General features: G+C 36.8%; 1 protein-coding gene across 7 annotated transcripts in view; it reads left to right on the top strand.

Annotated features, from left to right (window-relative positions):
- Positions 1-15392, top strand: part of ZFC3H1 (zinc finger C3H1-type containing) — a 50206-nt gene extending 34814 nt beyond the window's left edge. For 5 of the 7 annotated variants that reach the window (XM_061415514.1, XM_061415512.1, XM_061415516.1 and 2 more), the window contains 13 exons: positions 963-1151; positions 1727-1964; positions 4648-4753; positions 4835-5033; positions 5588-5682; positions 9834-9944; positions 10206-10310; positions 10427-10592; positions 11715-11815; positions 13379-13480; positions 14020-14059; positions 14321-14383; positions 14513-15392. In XM_061415514.1, the coding sequence (XP_061271498.1) occupies positions 963-1151; positions 1727-1964; positions 4648-4753; positions 4835-5033; positions 5588-5682; positions 9834-9944; positions 10206-10310; positions 10427-10592; positions 11715-11815; positions 13379-13480; positions 14020-14059; positions 14321-14383; positions 14513-14650 (1653 nt within the window). In that variant the 3' untranslated portion in view covers positions 14651-15392. Of the gene's footprint in view, positions 1-962; positions 1152-1726; positions 1965-4647; positions 4754-4834; positions 5034-5587; positions 5683-9833; positions 9945-10205; positions 10311-10426; positions 10593-11714; positions 11816-13378; positions 13481-14019; positions 14060-14320; positions 14384-14512 lie in introns of those variants that run through there. The other 2 variants (XM_061415515.1, XM_061415517.1) reach the window with 2 other exon arrangements.
- Positions 15393-22953: the final 7561 nt, after the last annotated feature.

Below are 22953 nucleotides of genomic sequence, written 5' to 3'. Positions count from 1 at the left end.
AAGTAAATTTTTGCTAAGTACCTGAAAATAATTAAAAAAAACTTTTTATGCTTATGTAACATTTTCATGAAGGCCAGAAAACATTTTGGTCTTTTTATTATGTTCTCATTACTTATGAAAATAATCTGTAAATCATACTAATATCGAACCTTGCCAAATTAAAAAGATTTGGTGACAAAGTTTTTCATTCTCTGAGAAAATGGGATGTTGCCTACCTATGCTTAAAATCATAATTAATCCACTTGTAAATATTCATTGATACGTGAAGTTTTACTAGCTGAACTCAGGAATTATTAGACTCAGATAAGCCTTCATATAAGCCTATGGCTGTCAGATCTGTTATTTGCTTGCTAACTGAAGTTCAGAACAGACAGACTTGGATGACATGACACCCTTAGTGAATGAACATGCCACTTTCTTATTCCCCCAACTCAGTGAACGGATTCAGACAGTGAGAAATGCTTGAGTTTAACCTGAAGCTTTATATAAAAATTAATGCTGTTGATCAACTCAGGTTACAGTGTGTAATGTTTTTCCTGAAGTTGTTTGGTCTTTAAAGGACTTCTTAATTCTTGCAGTTATTTTGTCACGTATTTCTTATATGAATGTTATTCTCGAAATTTTTATACAGTCACACACCTGAGCAATGCAAATTGTATGTGGTCATAAACACATGAGCTTTTGAAGATCCACTGTGGTCTTGCTGCCATCTATTTATTGATTCAATCAAAGGTGAAATGGCTTCAGTGATAATTCTAACAGTATATCTCTGTTGTTTTAGTTCTCATCCGATTCCAGTATCCAACTTAGTACTGGAAGATGGGTTTATACATATTTGTAATTATCCTTTTTGCAGAAATTGAATTTTTAATATATGACAATTTCTTAGTGAAATGTGAAAAATATGTAGTATTAGATATTCTTGTGAAGCAGGACTAATCATATGAAATCCCTTTGGACAGTTTCTGCACCTGGAAAGCACCTTTGAAGAAAAAGATTACGTATGTGAGAGAATGGTGGAGTTTCTCATGGGAGCAGCCAAGAGGGAAGCATCAGATACTCTGTCCTTTCAACTTTTAGAGGCTCTTTTGTTTAGAGTTCAGCTGCACATATTTACTGGAAGATGCCAAAGTGCACTTGCAATTTTACAGGTAAGCATTTATTACAGCATTTAATGACATTCTAAATCTTTGCCACTTTTTAGTAAGTTGTGTGAATTTGGGCAAGTTTGTGACTGTTTCCTCCTTTGCTTATTTAGTAGGGATAAAATCTTTAGAACAGTCTTTAGAATATTTATGAGGTTTAAATGAAAATAATAATTGTTGAGTACCCCCCAGAATAAACTTCAATATTCTGGAGATTCACACCATTAAGGGGATTAGTCCATAATGAAAATCTTCTATATGGGTGTGGTGGGGTTTTTTTGTTTGTCATTTTTATTCTTACTAGATTTTGAATATTAAGACACTTTAAATATATAAATAAATTTAACCTTTTCATTAATTATGTCATAAACCTTAGTATAGTGAAACCTATGTTAATCTGTTACTGATCTCTCTAAAGAGTTTTTTCATTTAAAAAATTGGTGACTATCAAAAATTGGACTTAGCTGTTTAAGAATCATGCCAAAGAAATAAAACACTTCTAATCTTCTTTGCCTTTGCAGTTGAATCTTATTAGGGATATTTTAAAAAACACCTTCAGATTATTTTTCCATTTTACCTAGAATGCATTGAAATTGGCTACTGATGGAAGAGTAGCTGAATACCTTAAAACAAGTGATCGATGTTTGGCATGGCTGGCCTACATACATCTTATTGAATTCAACATCCTTCCTTCAAAATTTTACGATCCATCTAATGCCAATCCTTCAAGAATTGTTAACATAGAACCATTTGTAATGCCGTGGCAAGCAGTTCAAGATGTAAAGACTAATCCTGACATGTTGTTTGCAGTATTTGAAGGTAAGTATAAATGTTTATAAATTATTTAGAACATCAGCTTATTGCTTATTATGATTCTTCATAATAAAGTGAAACAAATTTATGTATTGCAAATTGTAGTTTTATTTCTTTTTTTAAAATATTTACTTTATTTTTGGCTGTGGCAGGTCTTTGTTGCTGCACGCAGGCTTTCTCTAGTCGCAGTGAGTGGGGGCTACTCTTGGTTGAGGTGTGCGGCCTTCAGCAGTTGTGGCACATGGGCTTAGTTGCTCCTGCTGCATGTGGCATCTTCCTGAACCAGGGGTCAAACTGGTGTCCCTTGCATTGCCAGGTAGATTCTTAACTGCAGGACCACCAGCGAAGCCCCTGTAGTTTAATTATATAAATGCTTTAAAGATTAAATCAGATAAGGTGAGCATGGTCATGTGTGAAAACCAGAAACTGTACGACATTACATAGGTTTTCTGATTACGGCAAAGGGTTTCAGCTAAGCATGTAAATAATACAGCATGTTTACATAGGTTTAGTGAGTTGATTGAGTCACAGAACCAGGTAAATTTTGTAAAGCAATCTATCAATGTGAAAGTTAAAAGATAATACCTTATTTTTTCAAGTAGTTAGTATTTTCTCCCTCAATCAGTTGAGTTTGATTCCTCTCTGTACTAACCAAAGTATCTGCTTTGAAATAATAAGATACAAAGTCTGTTCCCTTCTAATAAGAAGTATATAGCCTAGTCAGAAGATAAAATCTATACATATAACATCAATCAACATATGAGAAGTATGACAGTCTCAGCATATAGTCTAAATTCTGTGCTTAGAAAAGAGGCTGAGATCTGTGATTTAGAGAATTACATGGTACAGGCCATAAACCTAAAGGGAAGAGGTTATTGCAGGTTGGCACGATCAAGTATGTCTTCATAGCACAGTTAGGACTTGGACCTGCACTTTGGAGCTTGATTATGATGTGACTGACATAATGAACCTCATTCTCGAAGCTGGGATTCTGTTTTATTTCTGTTTCTCAAGGGCCTGTAATGTCTGGCAGCATATTGAGTGCTTAGTAAATGTTCATTGAATAAACCAGGGAAGAAAAAAGTAAAAGAAGGACATTCCTATTAGGGGAAGTAAGTAAACAAAAAGCAACAAGTAGATAAGAATTGGTGCAATGTATTTAAAGAGAAATTAGAAGATGGAAGAGTCCTTATCAAAATGAGTTGTGATGTTTAATTGCTAAGTCGTGTCTGACTCTTTTGCAATCCCATGGACTTCAGCCTGCCAGGGTCCCTCTGTCCATGGTATTTCCCAGGCAAGAACACTGGAGTGGCTTGCCATTTCCTTCTCCAATCAAAGGGAGACTTGTGATAAAGAATAGTAGGAATTAAACTAGATAAGTGGAATGATACTAGGTTTTCAAGAACTTTGTGTGGTAGGTTTGATGGCAATAGAGAATCTTAAAGAAAGAATGTGCTGGAGAGAAATGATACCAAAGGTAGGAAAACCAACCAGAAGCCAATCTCCATAACTGAGGTGTTAAAAGAAAGTAACCTGGAAAAGAGTATTTATTGGAGATATCTAAGAGACAGATTAAATATCAGGGAAGAAGAGAAAAAATAGTCAAAGATGATTTCAGGGTTTTGAGACCAGGAAAAGGAAAGTATGCTGATAGAAAACCGGTGAATTGGAAAGACTGCTAGTAAGAGTGTGAATGATAATCGGTGTCACTGATAATTGGTCACCCAAGTAGAAAGTCTTGTTGCTAGAAGGAGACAAGGAAGTATACCTTACATGGACAGTTATGGAGAGAAATGGATTTAAAAGTTATCAACATAGAAATTATTGTATTATGTAGTATTTTGCAATTTTTAATGTGCTCCCACAGTAAGTTATTCAGTAGTTGAATGAGACCAAGAGAAAATACAATCTTTTAGAAGCAGAAGCAAGCAGAAATTAAGAAGAAGAACATTATCATATACTAATATAAAGATAGATTTGTTTAGATAGGATACTTACAAGCTAACTTCATAAGTGCTATTTCAGAGTGGCTTTCAGTTAGCAAATCTGAGTAGTTTAGCTTAGCAAATCTGCTAAGTTTAACCTAGCAAATCTGAGAAGTCATATCACTATTGGGCAAGAAGGAAATGGTGACAGTGGTGCACAGTGAAACAATGGAGGACTATTCTCTAAGAAGCAGATCAAGTAAAGGATTCTTTATAAAGGGAAAAGTGTTCTGAAAGAATAAAGAAGAATTGTATAAATCTTAATTATGCTGAATTGGTTCATAGTGCTTTTCAGGTCTTAAAAAAAAGATAAGGAAAGGGTTAACCATGATAGAAAACTGGGGGGAAAAAATCAAGTTTAGGGGGATATATTTAAATGACTGTAGATTATCAGAGCAAGGCCTCTTGAAGCAGGTGAGAGAAAGATGAGAAGATAATTGATTCTTTAATTTTCTTGATATAGTTTTTCGAGACTCTAATATAAATGCAAAGATATATATTTAGATGCAAGAGCTAACAGTGGATGTTTTATTCTTAACAGGAAAGTGAGGATAAGAGATCAGTTTTAGGAGTCTGGAGATAATCTGAAATATCTCCTTCAGGTGAAAGCCAGGAGCTTAATAAAGGTGAATAAGATATGGTCAAACAAAAGAAGAAAAATTGATTTTGTATTTGATTCATGTTTTTGTGATGTTTTTGGGTAGATGCGGTGAAAGCTTGCACAGATGAGAGCCTTACTGTTGAGGAAAGAGTAGAGACCTGTGTCCCACTTTACACTAACATGATTGTTCTGCACCAGCTTCTTGAGAGGTAAAACTTAATTGACAAGCAGTTAACCTCATATTAAAAATCAGTTTTTCATGTGTTAAGATGTGTGTTTTTCTTGTGAAGGTATGAGGCTGCAGTGGAGCTTTGTAAATGTTTATTGGAATCATGTCCCATGAACTGCCAGTTGTTGGAATCCCTTGCTGCTTTATATTTGAAAATGAATCAGCAGGACAAAGCCAGGGCAGTGTGGGTTACTGCATTTGAAAAAAGTCCTCAGAATGCAGAGGTTTTTTATCATACATGCAAATTCTTCATCTTACAGGTAAAGAAAAAAGAAAAAATTCTTTGTTTTTCATAATTCTTAAATATGATGTTTTTGTTTCACATTCATTTGTCCTTTAAGATGTTTCAGGCATCAGGCTCTCCGGGATGTTTTACTGATTGTCTGCTCTTTGCAAACTGTGTTAGGTATTCCTTCTCTTTCTTCCAGTATACTCCATCCATAGTTCAGCCATTGTATCACATTGTGAATTTGCTTACGGCTACTTTATATACTATACTAAGAACTCCTAGAGGGGAAAGAGCTCCCCTACTCCTCACCTAGCACAGAGCCAAACATGTAATAGAGCTTAGTGGCTAATTGGTGAAATTGGTGAATGAAATTTGCTTGTGGTATATTGGATGTTAAGCTGTTTATTGGTTAGTTCAGTTTGGAAATCAAAATACAAAAGTCATCTCTACCTCCACCTACTCAAAAAACTTAATCTACTCATTATTTTGGGGGTGATGTTGATGGTGGGGCTTTTTCTCCCTTGAAAAATTTTAATTAGACATTGTAAGCCTAATGTATATCTCTCCTCCCTCTTTTAAAAATAGAATCGAGGAGATAATCTTCTTCCATTTTTGCGGAAGTTTATTGCATCCTTCTTTAAACCTGGGTTTGAGAAGTATAGTAACTTGGATCTGTTTCGGTAAGTTTGTAGAAGACTGAGAAATGGTGTAGCTTAGTGGAAAGACTGCCAGTTTTTGGTGGATTGATTATATTTTAGATTAGATTTTTTTTTTAAGATACTTGAATACCCTCTTATAGATCTGTTACAAGAGCAATAAAACTTAGTAAAAGTGGACACAAAATGTAAAATGCTTTATTCTCTGTATTAAGAACACTTACAAAGGAAGTTTTGTATTAACACTATGGTGATCCATTCTGCTTTTAATTATTGTCATTGTTAACTTTAGCACTTAATACTATATCAACAAACTATCCTGAGATAATCTCAGTGATTTATGGAAAAATAAATTTCAAATTATTGGATTGGTGACTTAAAGTGAATCTAAATAATATGCCTTTTTGAAAAAAAATTCTGAAGACGACTACTTCAACTTCTGAAAGGTTGTTGAGTTAGAGCCTTTAGTGAAGTTTCTTTTCAACCATCACTCTCTCAGTAGCTTATCGAGAATTCTGTATTTACTGCCTTTATTTGCTTCCCTGTGAATTCTTGTTCTAACAACAATAAGAGGCCACAGCACATCATATGGGGTGGGTTTTTTGGAGGCTTTTAAAAAGTTCTCTTTTATTCTTCCTCTTCATCTCTCAGTAGGATCAGCAGACTTTTTTCCTTAAGGGCCAGATACTAAATATTTTAGACTTGCAAGCCATATGGCCTGTCACTACTAGTCAGCCTTGCTTTTATAACAGGAAAGCAGCCATCGACAGTATATAAATGAATGGGCATTGCTATGTTCCAATAAAAGTTTATTTATGAAAATGGATGTAGTTTGCTGAGCATAAGTAAAATAGCATTGAAAGGAAAATATCATGATACAACTTTATTATTTTACGTTAGGAAGAGCTGAGAGAAGGAAGGTCTAAGCTGAATATCTCCTAAAAAGTATTCCTATAGAAAATACTGAGTAAAGGTAAAGTCTTGGATTTATATGTGCAAGTCTAATGCTTGCATGCAGTTTTCTTTTCTTAGGTACCCCCTTCCCTGCATCCTACCCCTCAGTATCGTAATGTTATATGAAAACATATTTTCAAAAATAACCCACATTTTGTTAAGTCAGTGGTTTATCTGCCGTAGATTTTGAAATTTGACAAAAAAAGTTTGGGTTCACTATTCTTTACCAGACTTGAGTCTTTTCTTCTGTCCTCTGAGAGTTGCCAGTTTATTGACATCATGATTTTAGTACTCTTCCTAAAGGTCTTTCTGCTTTGCTATACCTAGATTGCAATGGCACCCCACTCCAGTACTCTTGCCTGGAAAGTCCCATGAACAGAGGAACCTGGTGGGCTGCAGTCCATGGGGTCGAAAAGAGTCGGACACGACTGAGCGACTTCCCTTTCACTTTTCACTTTCATGCATTGGAGAAGGCAATGGAAACCCACTCCAGTGTTCTTGCCTGTAGAATCCCAGGGACGGGGAGCCTGGCGGGCTGCCGTCTATGGGGTCACACAGAGTCGGACACAACTGAAGCGACTTAGCAGCAGTAGCAGCGGCATACCTAGATTAACATCTTACAGTTAATTACAAAAGAATAATTTGAAAGGCAAATTAAAGATGAGAAATTTAGAGATTATTCGGCTTCCCCATGCTGACTTTCTCCCTATTGGAGTTAGATTGCTTTAACATCTCAGAGAATAGGTTAACTTCAAGGCTGAACAAGACTTTTTTAAAACTTGACAATTCTGATTTTCCTTTTGGCATGAAGGTAATTATTTTAGTTTTGAAGAAAATGCTGCCAGTTTGTGCCATGGTCAAAAATGTTGATATCTTCTTGATGTCAGCTTAATAAAGCAGAAATTTATTCTGGGTCAATAAAAATTTGAAAGTGGGCTACCTCCAGATAATCTTCTCATTGTTTACTAAGTCATTTTGCTTAATTAATTTGCTACTGTAAAGGCATAATTCACAGTTCACCAAGAATTATGAGGAAAAAATATCCTGTGCTTAGTTTATGTAGACAATTTGGAGTCCTTCTTTATAGAGTGCATTTCCGTTAACTGAGGAAATCTTTTTTGAGTCAAATATTAAGAGAATGGCAGTAAGTTAGAGAGTGTTCAGCATTGCCATATTTACTGCTGCTGCTAAGTCGGGTCAGTCATGTCTGACTCTGTGTGACCCCATAGACCGCAGCCCAGCAGGCTCCCCCATCCCTGGGATTCTCCAGGCAAGAACACTGGAGTGGGGTGCCATTGCCTTCTCCGGCCATACTTACTAGTATTGATAAAACAAGTTTTTTTGACCACACCACTCGGTATGTGGGAACTTAGCCCCGGACCAGGGATTGAACCCATGCATGCCCTCTGCATTGGAAGCTCAGAGTCTTAACCACTGAACCACCAGGATAGTCCCTGATACAAATATTTTTAATTATTGTAAAAGAGCCAAAGCTTATTAATAGTTGTCAGTGCTCTTAATAGGTTTAAAATATTTTTATTTCATGAGTAGAAATTGTAAAGTACTTAGAACTGTAATATTAGAATTGGAGTCTCATTTCTCTGTGTAACATTTGGTATAAATTTTATGCTGTAAAATGTTGCGTGTCAAATTTAGTATAAAAACAGAGCTAGAAGGAGTAATTTTCATGTGTTTCAAATCATTTTGAAGGTTAGTAGATAACCATAAAAATTAACCTGGGGGTTTCAGTCACCTTACTGAAGTTAGTAGGGATGATATTACATACATGAGAGTTGAAGTTATCTTCTCTTACCTCAGTTTTGATGAAAGCTGATACCCTTAGAAGTTAAGTGATTAGCCCATGGTGATACAGGTAGTTATGGCCAAGCTGGGATGATAACTTCTAGATTTACCATTTCTTCCGTGTCTTATGGCTCCCTACTCAATCTTCCCCACCCCAGACCCCATACAGCCTCTCTAATACATTAAAACGTAGCCCCTTGAAATAATTTTTTAAATCCAGTTGGTTGTCCTTGTTGAAATCAGTGTATTTCCTTTAAAAACATTGTTCCTGAAGATGTTGGTAGTGTTATACACACAGATTCAAATATATTGGGGAAAATCTGAATTAGCAAAGTCAAAAAGATAGTTTTTAGTATCCTTTAGTATTGTGGCTTTTTAAGAGCAGACTTTATTTTTCAGTATTTCTCAGTCTTATTTGCAGAAGGCAATGGCAACCCACTCCAGTACTCTTGCCTGGAAAATCCCATGGACAGAGGAGCCTGGTAGGCTGCAGTCCATGGGGTCGAGAAGAGTCGGACACGACTGAGCGACTTTACTTTCACTTTTCACTTTCCTGCATTGGAGAAGGAAATGGCAACCCACTCCAGTGTTCTTGCCTGGAGAATCCCAGGGACAGGAGAGCCTGGCGGGCTGCCGTCTATGGGGTCGCCCAGAGTCGGACACAACTGAAGTGATTTAGCAGCAGCAGCAGCAGCAGTCTGCAGATCATAGACCTCTTTTTGACAAGTGCCTTATAGGCCAATATGTTACAGAAATCACTTTGATATGTCTAAAATTAAGTATAGTGGTATTTGTCTGTATGTATGTTATTTGAGGGAGAAACAGTTTTCAGATAGCAAGTTTTATAACTCGAATTTTGTCTTTACAAGAATGTATAGATTTTGTGGGTAGTCTCATTTGTTCTCTGTTTTTAATTAGATTTCATTAGATGATTATGGTGGTTGTTTAATTTGAGCTAAAGATTTTTAAAAATTTGTTTTAGAAGAGTTAATTAAGTAGGTGGTGGTGGTGGTTTAGTCACTGAGTCATGTTCAACTCTTATTAACCCCATGGACTGTAGCACACCAGACTCCTCTGTCCATGGGATTTCCCAGGCAAAAATACTGGACCGGGTTGCCATTTTCTTCTCCAGAGAGGTTCTTCCCGACCCAGGAATTGAATTTGGGTCTCCTGCATTGCAGGGAGATTCTTTACCGACTGAGCTACAAGGGAATCCCATTTAAATAGGTAGAAGATAATAAATACATGATGCTAGAGATGTGATCAAAATGATATGATATACACCCCAAAATAAAGTCTCATTACCTTATAAAAATTTTTCAAGGAAATTTTACTTGAAACTGAGGACTTTTTAAAAAGTATTAATAATCCATATATACATAGGCATAATTTTAAAGAGTATGATTTTTTCCCCTCAGATATCTCCTGAATATCCCAGGACCACTTGACATTCCAGCCTGTTTATGTAAAGGAAATTTTGATGATGAAATGTTTAACCACCAAGTTCCTTATTTGTGGCTGATATACTGGTGAGACATCTACTGTGGAGAGAAATGTTGCATACGAGGCTTGCACTTGTTATTTACTACTGAATTACACTATATTAAAATTAACCTGTTGTTAAAATCACTGAAGCAGAATTGAAGGGATGCTAAGGTTTATTCATTATTAAAGAAGATCAAAAGAAGGATTCCATTGTAATAATATCTGTAGTGCTTATACTTTGTCATTCCTTTATCTAATTGAATTGAGCTGTAGACATACAATGTTTTCCTTCATTTTTTAAACAGCCTTTGTCATCCTCTTCAATCAAGTATTAAAGAGACAGTGGAGGCATATGAGGCAGCATTAGGGGTGGCCATGAGATCTGATATAGTGCAGAAGATTTGGATGGAGTAAGTTTAGTTCCTCTTAATAAGAATGGGATTTGAAATAAGGGAAATTGGTTGGGTTTCTTCTTAGAGAATTGCTGACTTAATTATTCTAAATTATAATATTTTTCTTTTGGCAGTTATCTTGTCTTTGCCAATAATAGAGCCGCTGGATCCAGAAACAAAGTCCAAGAATTCAAATTTTTTACTGATTTAGTGAATAGATGTTTGGTTACAGTCCCTGCCCGATACCCCATTCCTTTTAGCAGTGCTGATTACTGGTCCAACTATGAATTTCATAATAGGGTAAGAGCTTAAAACTTTTTTTCTTTAGATATTTGTACAAAAGAAGGGAACTTAAATGATAGCAAAACTCCTGTTTAATATCAGAAGAGCTTTTCTTAGGACCACTTTGCTAGCATTTACTATTATTCTTGACCTTGTTTTCTATTTATCTCTTCAAAGTCTCAAAACAGAGCCCTTTAAAGTTCAGTTAAGATAAATGTGCATATTAATTATGTTCTGCTTAAGCAAATTTAACATTGAAGCACAAGTGAAGCAATATTAAGGTTTAATACATATTAAAAAAGAGAGATCAAAAGAAGTAACTAATAATATCAGTAATATTTTTCTTGAGTAATTGGAAATTTTACTGAATGAAAAATTCTGTAACTTTAAAATGAATAGTAATGTCCTTACATGTTGTAGCTGCCCTTTGTATCAGTATTTTGTCAAGCAAATATAGGCATACATGGGACATAAGAAAACTGAAATCAGATGACGTTTGGAATTTTTAAAATAGAATCTGAATATTGATATATTTATAAGGTCATCATCTTACAGGCAGTGAAGCAAAGTGTTCTTTTAAAATTGTTTTATTTTCAGAGACCCCTATCATTCGGTGCAGTGTAAGCTAAAAGCTCCTGCCTAAAGCTCAGTGTAGACTAAAACATCTCTGTGTTTTATTTATTTTTTTGGTGGGTTGGTTTTGTTGCTAATCAGGATAACCAATTACTATGCTTTGTACTTCTATGCCATTCTTTATCCCAGGATCTCAAACCACTTTATGGACATTAAGTCATTTATACACGGGCATTCCATGAGCAAGATGTGGCAGGTATTATTAGCCCTATGACTTGCCCAGCTATACAGCAAGTAAAGGTAGACTCAGGGATAAAAACCCAGACTCCTGGCTTCTTGTCAGTGTTCTCAGTCCATGGCTGTCATCACTGGATCATATTTCCTAATTCATACTTGGAAAGTCACTAATATAGTTAATGATAGGAACTATAACTCACAGCATCATACATTATTATAATTTATACATTCATGTCTTAAAGACCATTTTATTTTAGTTTTCTCGTTAGAACACATAGGTAATTGGATTTCACATTTTGTCGCATTCCTTTCCCCCCTCAACCTTTACAGGTTATTTTCTTTTATTTGAGCTGTGTTCCAAAGACCCAGCATTCCAAAACCTTGGAACGGTTTTGCTCAATTATGCCAACTAATTCTGGACTTGCACTGAGGTAAGGAAAAATAAAGTTCTCAGTTCAGTTGTATCGGCTCTTGAAAAAAAATGATTCTTGAAGACTTACTAAGAATAGTCTGTTCTTTCACTATTTCCTCATTCCACTTTAATTTCAGAGCTGTTAGCAATAGTTATTCACGTAAAAGTGATTGTAAAAATCTAGTCACTTCAGAAAACTGCAAATTATAAGGGGACAAGAGTGAAAGAGAAAAGCAACCATCCATGTATATTTTAGTTACTATGACTTCATTTAGGTCAGTCATTCTCAAATATTAGCATGTTATCAGAATCTCCTGGGATACTCATTTAAAATGCAGTTTCCTGAGTTAGAGCTGTCTAATGACGTTGGAGAAACACTCATCCAGTGATTTCATACATTCAGTTAGATTTTTTTTTTAGAGCATTTGTTTGTAGTTTTTCTGCTCTGATAGAATAAAATCCATTTTAACTGTGAAGAATTGTGCTTTTTGATTCAAAAAGGTACCCTGTGTACTACTGCTCTGGCTTCTACTTGTGCCATCATTTCCACTGCATCAGTTGTGTCTTATGCTTCTAAGCTTGTTTTACGGATTATAAGGTGCCTAAGGACTTCTCAGGTGGCTCAGTGGTAAAGAATCCATCTGCTGATGCAGGAGACACAGGAGAAGTGGGTTCTATCCTTGGGTTGGGAAGTTCCCCTGGAGGAGGAAATGGCAACTCACTCCAGTATTCTTGCCTGGAAAATCCCATGGACAGAGGAGCCTGGCAGGCTGCATTCCATGGGGTCACAAAGAGTCGGGCACGACTCAGCGACTGAACACGCACTTGCACAAGGTGCCTAAAGTAGTTGGCAAATATTCCTCTATGTTTATACTCCACTTAGTGTGCATGTGGGAAATGGTGTAAGAGACTGAAAACTCAAAAGCCTCAGACTATGCCAAAAATAACAAAGTAGCACTACAGTGTTTTATAATAAAAATTCTCAGTCAGCATGCTAATCTACCGAAGTTAATTACAGAAATTTGTATTATAAATCATCACTTTTGGTAAAACATGTGAAATAGAAAATGTAGTGGTATTTGACTAGTTTCTGTAATGGTGGGTATTTTGGAATATAGGTAGTTTAATTGTTGGTTTTGTTGGTAAAGCTCCACTTTTGATCATTCTTATTTCCTTACAGTCATTCCTGTCGTATTTTTTTTAGAGTAGAGAACTTAATAATTAGTCAATGTACTTATTACATTTTAGCTTAAGGAAATTAAGTATACTCTGTTTAGTAAAGAAAGAAAAATACTAAGAAATCATATTAATATATCAGTTCATTATTTTAGAAGACTTGGGGCTTAAAGGAGGGGCATGTAGAGTGTTAATTTGGAGAGGTGCTTTGCTACCTTTTGCTAGTTTGCATGTTTCTTTCCCAGGGTAATTTTAATAAGAGGCTTTCTACAAATACTTGCTGAATAGCCTTGATGGAATTTAATGGATCAAAAATTATAACTAATCAAACATTCTGCTCATAGAGCACATTTGAGTTCCTCATACTTGCAATGCTTTTGTTCATTTCCCTGAATGTACTTTACAGGCTACTTCAACATGAATGGGAAGAAAGCAATGTTCAGATTCTGAAACTTCAAGCCAAGATGTTTACATATAATATCCCAACATGCCTGGCCACCTGGAAAATGTAATGCAACAATCTTGTACATGTTCTTATAGCAATTGCTTTTATTTATAAGGTTTGCTCCAGACAGGTAAATCTGAAATGATATCTATTTCTCCACGCGGAGAGATCTCTAATTTAGATTAATTTTCCTTGAAGGAGAACATGTGGATAACACTACTGTTATCAAACAGATCTGTTATACACATTTTAAGAGTGTCTCTTTTGAAATGCAGGGTTTTCCCCCTGTTACAATTGGATGTCTTCTTTCTTTTGTAGGTGTTAGTGCTAATTTTTTTTTTATTAGCAATTATGAATATTTTTCATGAACCTTAATTTATGTTCAGAACACTGGTCTGCTTTATTATTGTAAAGTTGATAAAAATTGTTGAATTTTTCTTTTCACTATAGGTTACCCTCCTTGGAAGTTTAGCCTGTTACTTTCAGGAAGTTTTGTTCTCAGATTCCCACAGTCAGTATTCTGCGAGTGGTAGTATTTCATTTTGTTCAAAGATATATAAATGTTTTTTTTTCCTTTTCTATATTCCTTTTTTTTTTCTTAGAGCCATTGCTGCTGAGATTGTTCTAAAGGGACAAAGAGAGGTAAGCCATGATTATCAGATGAGTTTCTTTTTTTTTTTTAAGTAGTTATTCTACCCTTTTTGTTGACTTCTCAATTTAAAAGGATTAAAATATAGAGGTTAACATCCTAAGAACTCTACATGTTTGGAAACTCCAAAACCCAATATAACCATTTTGTCTTGAATGTTATTATATTATGAAGTTACCATTCGGATGGTTAGGATTATGAAGGGGCTTTTCACCACACTTCCTGATGCAGTTGTATATATATCTATCTTATAGGTCCACCGTTTATATCAGAGAGCCTTACAGAAGTTACCTCTTTGTGCATCACTGTGGAAAGATGTAATGCTTTTTATCTTTTATTTCATCTTGAAGTTTTCCTATAAATTTTCTGCATGTGCCATATCCATTGATGTGGTAATGCTTAAAATCTAGCTAAGTCTTACTTCTATGCTTCCCTATCTTTTACAGCAACTCTTGTTTGAAGCATCAGAAGGAGGTAAAACTGATAACCTGAGAAAACTAGTTTCCAAGTGCCAAGAGATTGGAGTCAGCCTAAATGAGCTCTTAAATTTAAACAGTTACAAAACAGAAAGCAAGAATCACTGAACACTGGGTGCAGTCAGTTCTCAGTCCTTATAATAATTGCCAAAATTATTTGAATGGTCCTTCAAGATTAGGCTGATCCCTGGCTAAGGTCTGTGTAAGGCAGACAAGCATTACTGATCATATCAAGTCCCCTACAATATCCTATCCTCAAAACCGGAAGCAATGAACATGACCCTCTTCGGTTGGATAAATGAACTTCCTGTTTGGCCTGCTTCTGGGCCCTGCCAGATTCTCATAACATCATGTACGTAAGTATAGTTCCTCAAAGTGACTGACATTTATTTTCATTTTGCTTTGTTTTTGTTTTTATTTTTTACTTTTCCCCCTTCCTTTATGTTGTGCTATTCCTGATTCACTTGACACTCTCTGATGCCTGAGAGATTCTTGTTTGGGATTTAATTTCCAGGGCTGTGTTTACAGTAAAAAGCCGGCAGTCCCTTTTAGTTTTTCCTCTTTAAACCTTTTGAGATTCTTCATTTCAGGATTTAAAACTTAAGCAGTCCATCTTAAGGAAAGTGTAACTGCCATGGCCACAAGTCTGCTAGTTGCACTTGAATGCTCTAACAGGGTTGTTTATTGCCCTTTCTACGTTCTGGACTCCTTGCCGAGACTGTTTAACTTGAAGATTAAAGAAACTATTGCAAATGCCAGTGCATCAGAACCTAAGAGTGGTCAAATATTATGTGCAATTTTTTTGTAAAGAAATTTTAATTTATAATAAAGTTTAACAGTTTAAAGAACAGTTAATATTTGAACTGCTTTGTATGGCAATACTACTTTGTAGTATTAAAATTGTTTATAAAATATTTTTAATATAAGTTAACTTTTTGAAAAATGTTGCTGTCTTTATTCACTTTTCACATTCTGGTGGGAAAGGGTTGAAATAGGAGATTATGGATATTCACTGTGACTATATCAGTACCGTCTTATCCTGAACATGCTTTCCCGTAAAAACATTCCAGTGTCTTTTCACATTCATGAGAAGGGTGGGTCCTTTTCTGTTTTGAGGACCGTGAACATACAGGCTTGCACTACTGTTACATTCCTTGTTCTTAAGCCCGTAGTATTTGGAAAGTTTTTCCAACTATAGTGTCAATGCCTTACTAAATGACTGCTATCTTATGTTGAATATCAATATGACTCCATGCAAAGGAGACTTTTTGCTTTGTTATCAGTCTATAGTGGATTGTTTGCACTTGATAAAAAATTGTTAATGACACACACACACTGCCGCAAATGTGGTCTTACAAGCGCAATCTTATTATTGAAGGCAGAGCAGCAGTCCCGTGAAATACTGGGGAAATTTATACATCTGTACATTTTTATAATGCTTAGTTAAAATAAAGCCATGTTTGAGGCTCTACTAATGTGCCAACCTGGCAGTGCAGATTTCCCTAGTAAGTTCTGTTTGGTGAGGTCAGGAACAGAATCCATTTGACCAGTACGTTTCATTAAACCAAAAAGAGGCTATATGGTTTTTATCTAAAACCAAAGAAACTTGAGTTTAGTATCTCTGAGGGGTGTTCCTCCAATGTATTCACTTAACTGTTTAAGCTTGGAAGTTTTTCCTGCCTGATTATTTGAAAAGCAGTTAGGTGCTTGGAAAAATACGGTTTTTTTCCCCCATAGTATAATATTTTTGGTATTAATTGAATATCTCAGTTTTGAACTTTGGTTCAAAACCTATCATTTGTTGCATTAACAATTCCATCAGCAATGACTTTTGCCTCCTTTTTTTTTTCCCTTAAAAAAGAATATTTTGCATTGGTGCATGCAACTGTAACATCCAGCCATGCAGACTGTCCATTGTACCAACTCCGGAGGTCCCAGTTCACATGTGCACAGTCATGCAGGCTGTGACTTAGCATGAGGTCTTAGCATATGTTAAGCAGCTGTTTAATTTTTAATCACTTGTCATATGGCCTCTTAAAATCATGAAGCTGTTTTATAGAAATTATGTTGCCTTAAAGATAATACCACGTTTTTTCTCTACCATTTTATAAACTCACTTTGCTGCTGCTGCTAAGTCGCTTCAGTCGTGTCCGACTCTGTGCAACCCCAGAGATGGCAGCCCACCAGGCTCCCCCGTCCCCGGGATTCTCCAGGCAAGAACACTGGAGTGGGTTGCCATTTCCTTCTCCAATGCATGAAAGTGAAAAGTGAAAGGGAAGTCGCTCAGTCGTGTCTGACTCCTAGCGACCCCACGGACTGCAGCCCACCAGCCTCCTCCATCCATGGGATTTTCCAGGCAAGAGTACTGGAGTGGGGTTGCCATTGCCTTCTCCAAACTCACTTTAACCTTCCCCAAAAAATAGTAAACATTGCTTACAGGTGTGGTGTATGTTCCTGTCATCCTTCCATATTCTTTTATTGTTTGATGAAGTATTTTCAACAAGTAATAATTAGAACATTAAACAAAACTTAGGGTTAAAGTTGATAGAGTTATTGTAGTAACATGAATATAATATTTAACATACTGTATGACTGAAGTCTTTTCTTGGGCAAAGAATATTATATAGGGTGAAGAGATTAGTCATTGAGAACTGCAGTTCCTTACACTCTCCCACTCCTGTCATGGGGGAAAAACACAAAAGGGATTTTTTTAGGCTATGGGGTTTTATCTCTGATAAAGGAAGTGGTGTGGTAGATTGCAATGTATTTTTATGTGTTTTTCTTCATTTTAGAGAACAGCCTAATATTTCTATTTACCTTTTAACGGAAAGTGGACCTTGTAACATTGTTGTCACTGGATTATCTAAGGCGGTTTGCTTTCAATTAAAGGGCATATAAACCTACATCATAAAGCAGGCAAGAATCCAGGTGCAACATCTAAGAGCTAAAGGCACTAAGCAGACAGCAGAAGGTGATTAAGACTGACAACAAATGTAGAGGGGCTTTATTGAAGGTTGTGGTTCAAATATTTATTTTTCAAGGTTGTTGAAAAAGCAGGAGCACGTGGCTATAATACAAAGCAGGGGCGGTACCCTCACTTGAGGCTGTCGTGCACTCACAGACGAGTTATAACTGCCTTAAGTCACTTGCTTTCATATCTCTGTTAACATTAGTGCAAGGGAAGAATGGGGAATACAACTTACGTGACCTTGCAGTTTGAGGATATTGCCTGCCCATATATCATTGCCCCTTAGTACAAATTAACAGTAATTATACAGAGCATTTTGGAACAAGAGCTTTTCAAGAGAAGGTAGGCTTCTAAGGGACATTTTTTATATTCTTTTTTGTCCTTCACAGTTTTAACAATTGGGTCTCTGTCTTTCTAAGCTATGGTACTTCTTAATGCAGGTGGTATTGCTGAGCTGAAAAGGGAGGACTTCTTAATATTTTAAAAAACTTTAGGACTATATTCCACATACCACCAAACAAAAGCCACTCGCTTTCTGAGGTATCCTTCAGATGTGTGCTCGCTGTTCAGGGGCCAGTGAACAGCCACCTGAGCGTGTGTGGCCCCATCCTGTGTTTCATCCCCATCTTCCACCAGCACTCACGTAGCCTTCCTCAGTAACAACTCACGTAGCCTTCCTCAGTAACACAGTGATGGGATGCTTCCTGAGTACTGCTTGCTGGAGGTACGTGCAATAATTGTGAAAAGAGTTTTTCATTTTTTTCTCTGACATATTTGAGGTAGATAATAGAAAGTGGTGTCTGTCTTTTGTAGGATGGTACAATGGCTATTGAATTTGTCTCCACTTTCCTTTAGTGATCTTCACAAGAGGGACCCAACAGCATGTTTTCAGAGGACCCACAGTAAAGAGTCAGGCATTTTTTCATTTCAGAATCAATTTGAGCACTCTGCTAGACACTTGCAATACAAGGAGAAATAAAGAGGTCCTTGAGTTTTAGCAGAAGAGTATATGCCAAGAAAGCATTTCCAAAAAGCCTCCAAATTTGGGGAAGGAGATTGGGAAAGTGTTCCCAGATGGAAGTGGATTATGGGCTGAGTCACAAAACAGGAGGAGGAAAAGTTGAGGCCAGTAATACTATTTTCAAAAAGTATGTACTACTATATACCTGAGTATTGTAAGACAGTTTGCAGTGTTTAGAAAGCTGTTTTTAAAAACTTCCTAAAAAACCTCTCTGGCTTTGTGCTGATTCATGCACAGCTGACAATTTGTTAGACACGATGCAGGTAAGACATGAAACTCCATAACAACCATGTCGATCTAGAAGAGAGACTTCTTGAGACATACTGTGCTTCTAAATCCCGATGAGCAAGACTGAGTGGGAGTCAGCCATATCAAGCTCAATTTAAACAGCCTTGACATAGAAAGTTAGATTGGGATTACAGCTGCCTCTGCTGGGTTTTTTTTTTCGTTTTTTCCCCTAACTTTGGGTAATACATGAAAAAAAAAAGCTACATTGGACATTTGTTAGTATTAAAACTTGTAGAGCCCTGTTTCATTCCTACTCAAGGCTATGAGATATATTTTGTGACTCTGTTACGAATCATTTGTATAGAAAAACTACCCGGAGATGGCCCAGCCTTCAGTGCTTTAAAGTGATTTTTCCAAATGACGTATTTTAACCCAATAACAGAAATAATTCTGTTGATAGGAACTCAGTAATGCCAGGAGAAAATTAATACAGTTGGGGAGCAAAAAATTTTGCATGATCTTAAAAGGAATAGGTGCTGCTTGGTTTTTTCAACAAGAAAGCAGAAGATCTGAAATACTTGAGGCCAATTCGACTGGCCTTAAGTGATATGACTACAGTGAGTGCTGGTGGGTCTCAGTGCTTTCCTCCAGTTTAAAGACACAACTGTGTGTAGGAAACACTGAATAGAATGTTAACATGAGTCAGTCGTGTCACATGTACCATGTAGAATAATGAGTATTTTGCTTCTATGTAAGGCTCTTGAGTAAATTTTGGAGCCCACCCAAAGATAGAAACAAATATGACTCTTAAAGGCCATCTTCAATAAAGTAAAAGCCTAACTCCAAACATGAAGGCTATTTGCACAGCTGTTCTAAAAGAGAATATACTGCATTTGCCCTTTACCGGGTAATTTGAAAGCTTCAAGATTGATTATCATTTCAGCCAAAATCAAAGGTGGGTTTACAATATAGTTTGATCTTCCAAGCAAATTAAATCTTGCAAATGTTCTTACCTAGTGATGTAAGCCTTATGAAATGGAATGATAGCCAACAGCCTAAGGGAGCTGAACCAATTAGGAAGGGTGATAGAAGAGTTGGTGAGCTGTCTGCGTTAATGGAGATAATCAGGACATCTACAGCCAAGGCCAAAACAAACACCCAACTTGGCACAACTTACAGTCCAAATTAGGAGACTGCTTGTGGATTTATTTGGCACTTCATGCTGATTGAAATGGAGCTACAGAAAGATAGTTTTAGGAAATAGAGAAGTGTGAACCAATGTAATGAAAAAAGCACGTATCTAAAAGATCTGGATATTAGATGTAGCTCCACCACAAAGTAGCTATGCAGTCATGACAGGCCATTTCACTGCTGCCTGTCTGTTCCTACATACACAACATATGGAAATACGTGTACTTAGCTCAGGGGTGTTGAGAGATCATACAGTAGAAATTATCTTAAAAATTTTCCAAAAATTTTTTTTTTTTCTTCTCTAATTTTATTTTTAAACTTTACATAATTGTATTAGTTTTGCCAAATACCAAAATGAATCCGCCACAGGTATACATGTGTTCCCCATCCCGAACCCTCCTCCCTCCTCCCTCCCCATACCATCCCTCTGGGCCGTCCCAGTGCACCAGCCCCAAGCATCCAGCATCATGCATCGAACCTTTCCAAAATTTTGAGAGCAAAGGGCCACTATAAGAGTTTGCTTCTTTTGGACATAATTTTATGAGTATGTAACAATGAGTTAATCGTTGACTTTAATTGAAAAGCACAAGAGATCACTGCTGTCTAAATTCAGTGGCTCATTATGGGCTTAAATAACAGATAAGAATCCATGAGAAATAAGTCAGGGGTAAACACGAAGATTCTAATTCTGAGGATTCTCAGCACATTTGTTCTTTGATGTAATGGAGGATAAAGACCACTTCTTAACTTAGTACTTGTTCACTTGATGTGTCTAGACCGAGCAATCATTGCTAGTTTTTAAGTGCAAAGAGTAGTCAGTAATCCAAACACTTTGCACACTTTTATTGGAATTGCTTATGAAGGGTGTGGCAATATTGACCAAATTATGCTTCCAGGCAGGAGTAGTAAAATGACCTAATCAGGCAAGAGAACTTGCATAAAGTTTGCATGATGCACAGCCTGAATACAGCCCTGCAGGAACATGCTTTTAAGAAAATTGCCTTGTTTTCTTTTTAACTATGATTTTACTTTTTACTGTAATAAGGCCAAATCTGGCAGGAGCTCAGGTCTCAGTGGTGGAAAGAGATAAAAATTACAGAGCACAGACAGGAGATAATTGGTAACATTTGCTTTTGGTGATTGATTAATGCAGTAGTGAGTAACAGTGTGATCTGGTGAGGGGCAGAGGAAGGAGAGTCTGAGTACAAATCGCCAAGAGTAAAACTCAGGACTTCCAGTGTGTTGTAAACGAGATGCCTGTGGTAGAACTGGCAGATGAAAATACTATTGGCTTAGATAACTAACAAGGACCTACTGTATAACTCAGAGAACTATACTTAATATTTTGTAGTAACTTTAAAAGAATCTGAAAAAGAATGTACATGTGTACATATTTAATTGAATCATTGCTATACACCTGAAACTAACACAACATCAACTTAAAAAATTACATAAGTTAAAAATTTATAAATTTTAAAAAGGAGAAGAAAGAAAATAGCAGTGGCTTAAACAAGATAGAAGTTTCTTAAGTAAAGACCCTGGTAGGTGGATTGAGGCTGACCAGTGTGGCACTGCATGTCTTGTTACTCTGTCCTCTGTGATCTCCTTTCCCAAGAGAGTTGCCACGTGTGGTTCTGCTGGTAATGTCATGTATCTGGTGGAAAGACTTGAATAGGGGCTGAAATTAAGCCAATGATCAGCTAGCTTATCAAGCATCCTAGTGCACTGGTTGAGTCGGTCTGGAGGAAGAAGGGCCTTTTTCTAATTCATACACAAGGACCCCCTGGACACCTGATTCTGTAGGGAGAAGGGGCCTTTTTCTGAATCGCACGCAGTTTGGTGGTCCTGTTGATTCAAGATGGCTTTTCCAGTCCCAGGTCTTCTGTTCACATTCCAATTAGCAGGAAAGAACAAGGAGAAACAAATTTCCTCTGTTTTTTAAAAAATTTGTTAATTGGAGGAAAGTTGCTTTACAGTGTTGTTAGTTTCTGCCATACAATGTAATTCAGATATAATGATACATTTCCTGCCTCCCTCTGGCGCCTCCCCTGCCCTGACCCCTCTAGGTCATCACAGAGCACCAGGCTGGGCTCCCGGTGTTACATGACAACTTCTCATAAGCTGTCTGCTCTTCACATGGTAGTGTGTTTATTCATCCCACTCTCTCCTTCCCCCCCAAACTGCCTCTCTCAAGAGTACTTTCTAGAAGCTAAATATAACCATATCTGCTTTTGTTACATTCTTCAGACATTAGGCCACTGTGAGGGAGGCTGGGGTATGTAGTCTTTATTTAGGTGGCTATGTGGACAGCAAAAATTCAAGGATGAAGGACAGAATACATATTGGGGCAGCTAAACATCTCTGCCACACCACCTTCAAATAGAGTTAACAGACTACGATAAGGTTTGTGGCTTTAACCTAGTTCTGATCTCTAAAACTCTTATGGTGAACCACTAAAAGCCCTTCCAGTTTTATAATCCTACTCTATAAATCTTTAGTTGAAAATAAGAAAACAGCACATTTCCCAGGTCTAGTGTATATCAGACACTGTTCTCACTACTTGAGGTTTATTAAGTATGAGATATTGTTAAAGTCCCCATTTTATAGATGATAAACTGAGTCATAAGAGGTTAAGTAACTACCGAGACACAAAGGTAGTAAATGACACGCAGGAAGCTGACTTCTGAGTGATGCCCTTAATCGGAAACCTAGAACCTTTAAAGTGACTTTAGTTGGTTCACCCAGAAGCAGTTCTGGGGCCTTTGAGGGAATATAGAGAAGGGGGCTCTCTCTTGCTGTTGTCACTGAACTAGTAGAATGTAAGCCTGAAACCACCTCACCATGGTGCTGTGAAAGCCCGCTGAGAGTGGGGCCAGAGGAAACGAGCTCAGATACATCCTGGTGCTCATGCGATCCACTGTCTGAAATCCTTGGATGTTTCAGGTGTTTAAATTTTTTTATAAAAAAACTACTTCCACGTGCCCCATAACCCCCCCCCTTTTT

The sequence above is a fragment of the Bos javanicus genome, chromosome 5 (genome assembly GCF_032452875.1).
Source record: "Bos javanicus breed banteng chromosome 5, ARS-OSU_banteng_1.0, whole genome shotgun sequence".
NCBI lineage: Eukaryota > Metazoa > Chordata > Mammalia > Artiodactyla > Bovidae > Bos > Bos javanicus.
This window is presented reverse-complemented; position numbering and strand designations above follow the sequence as displayed.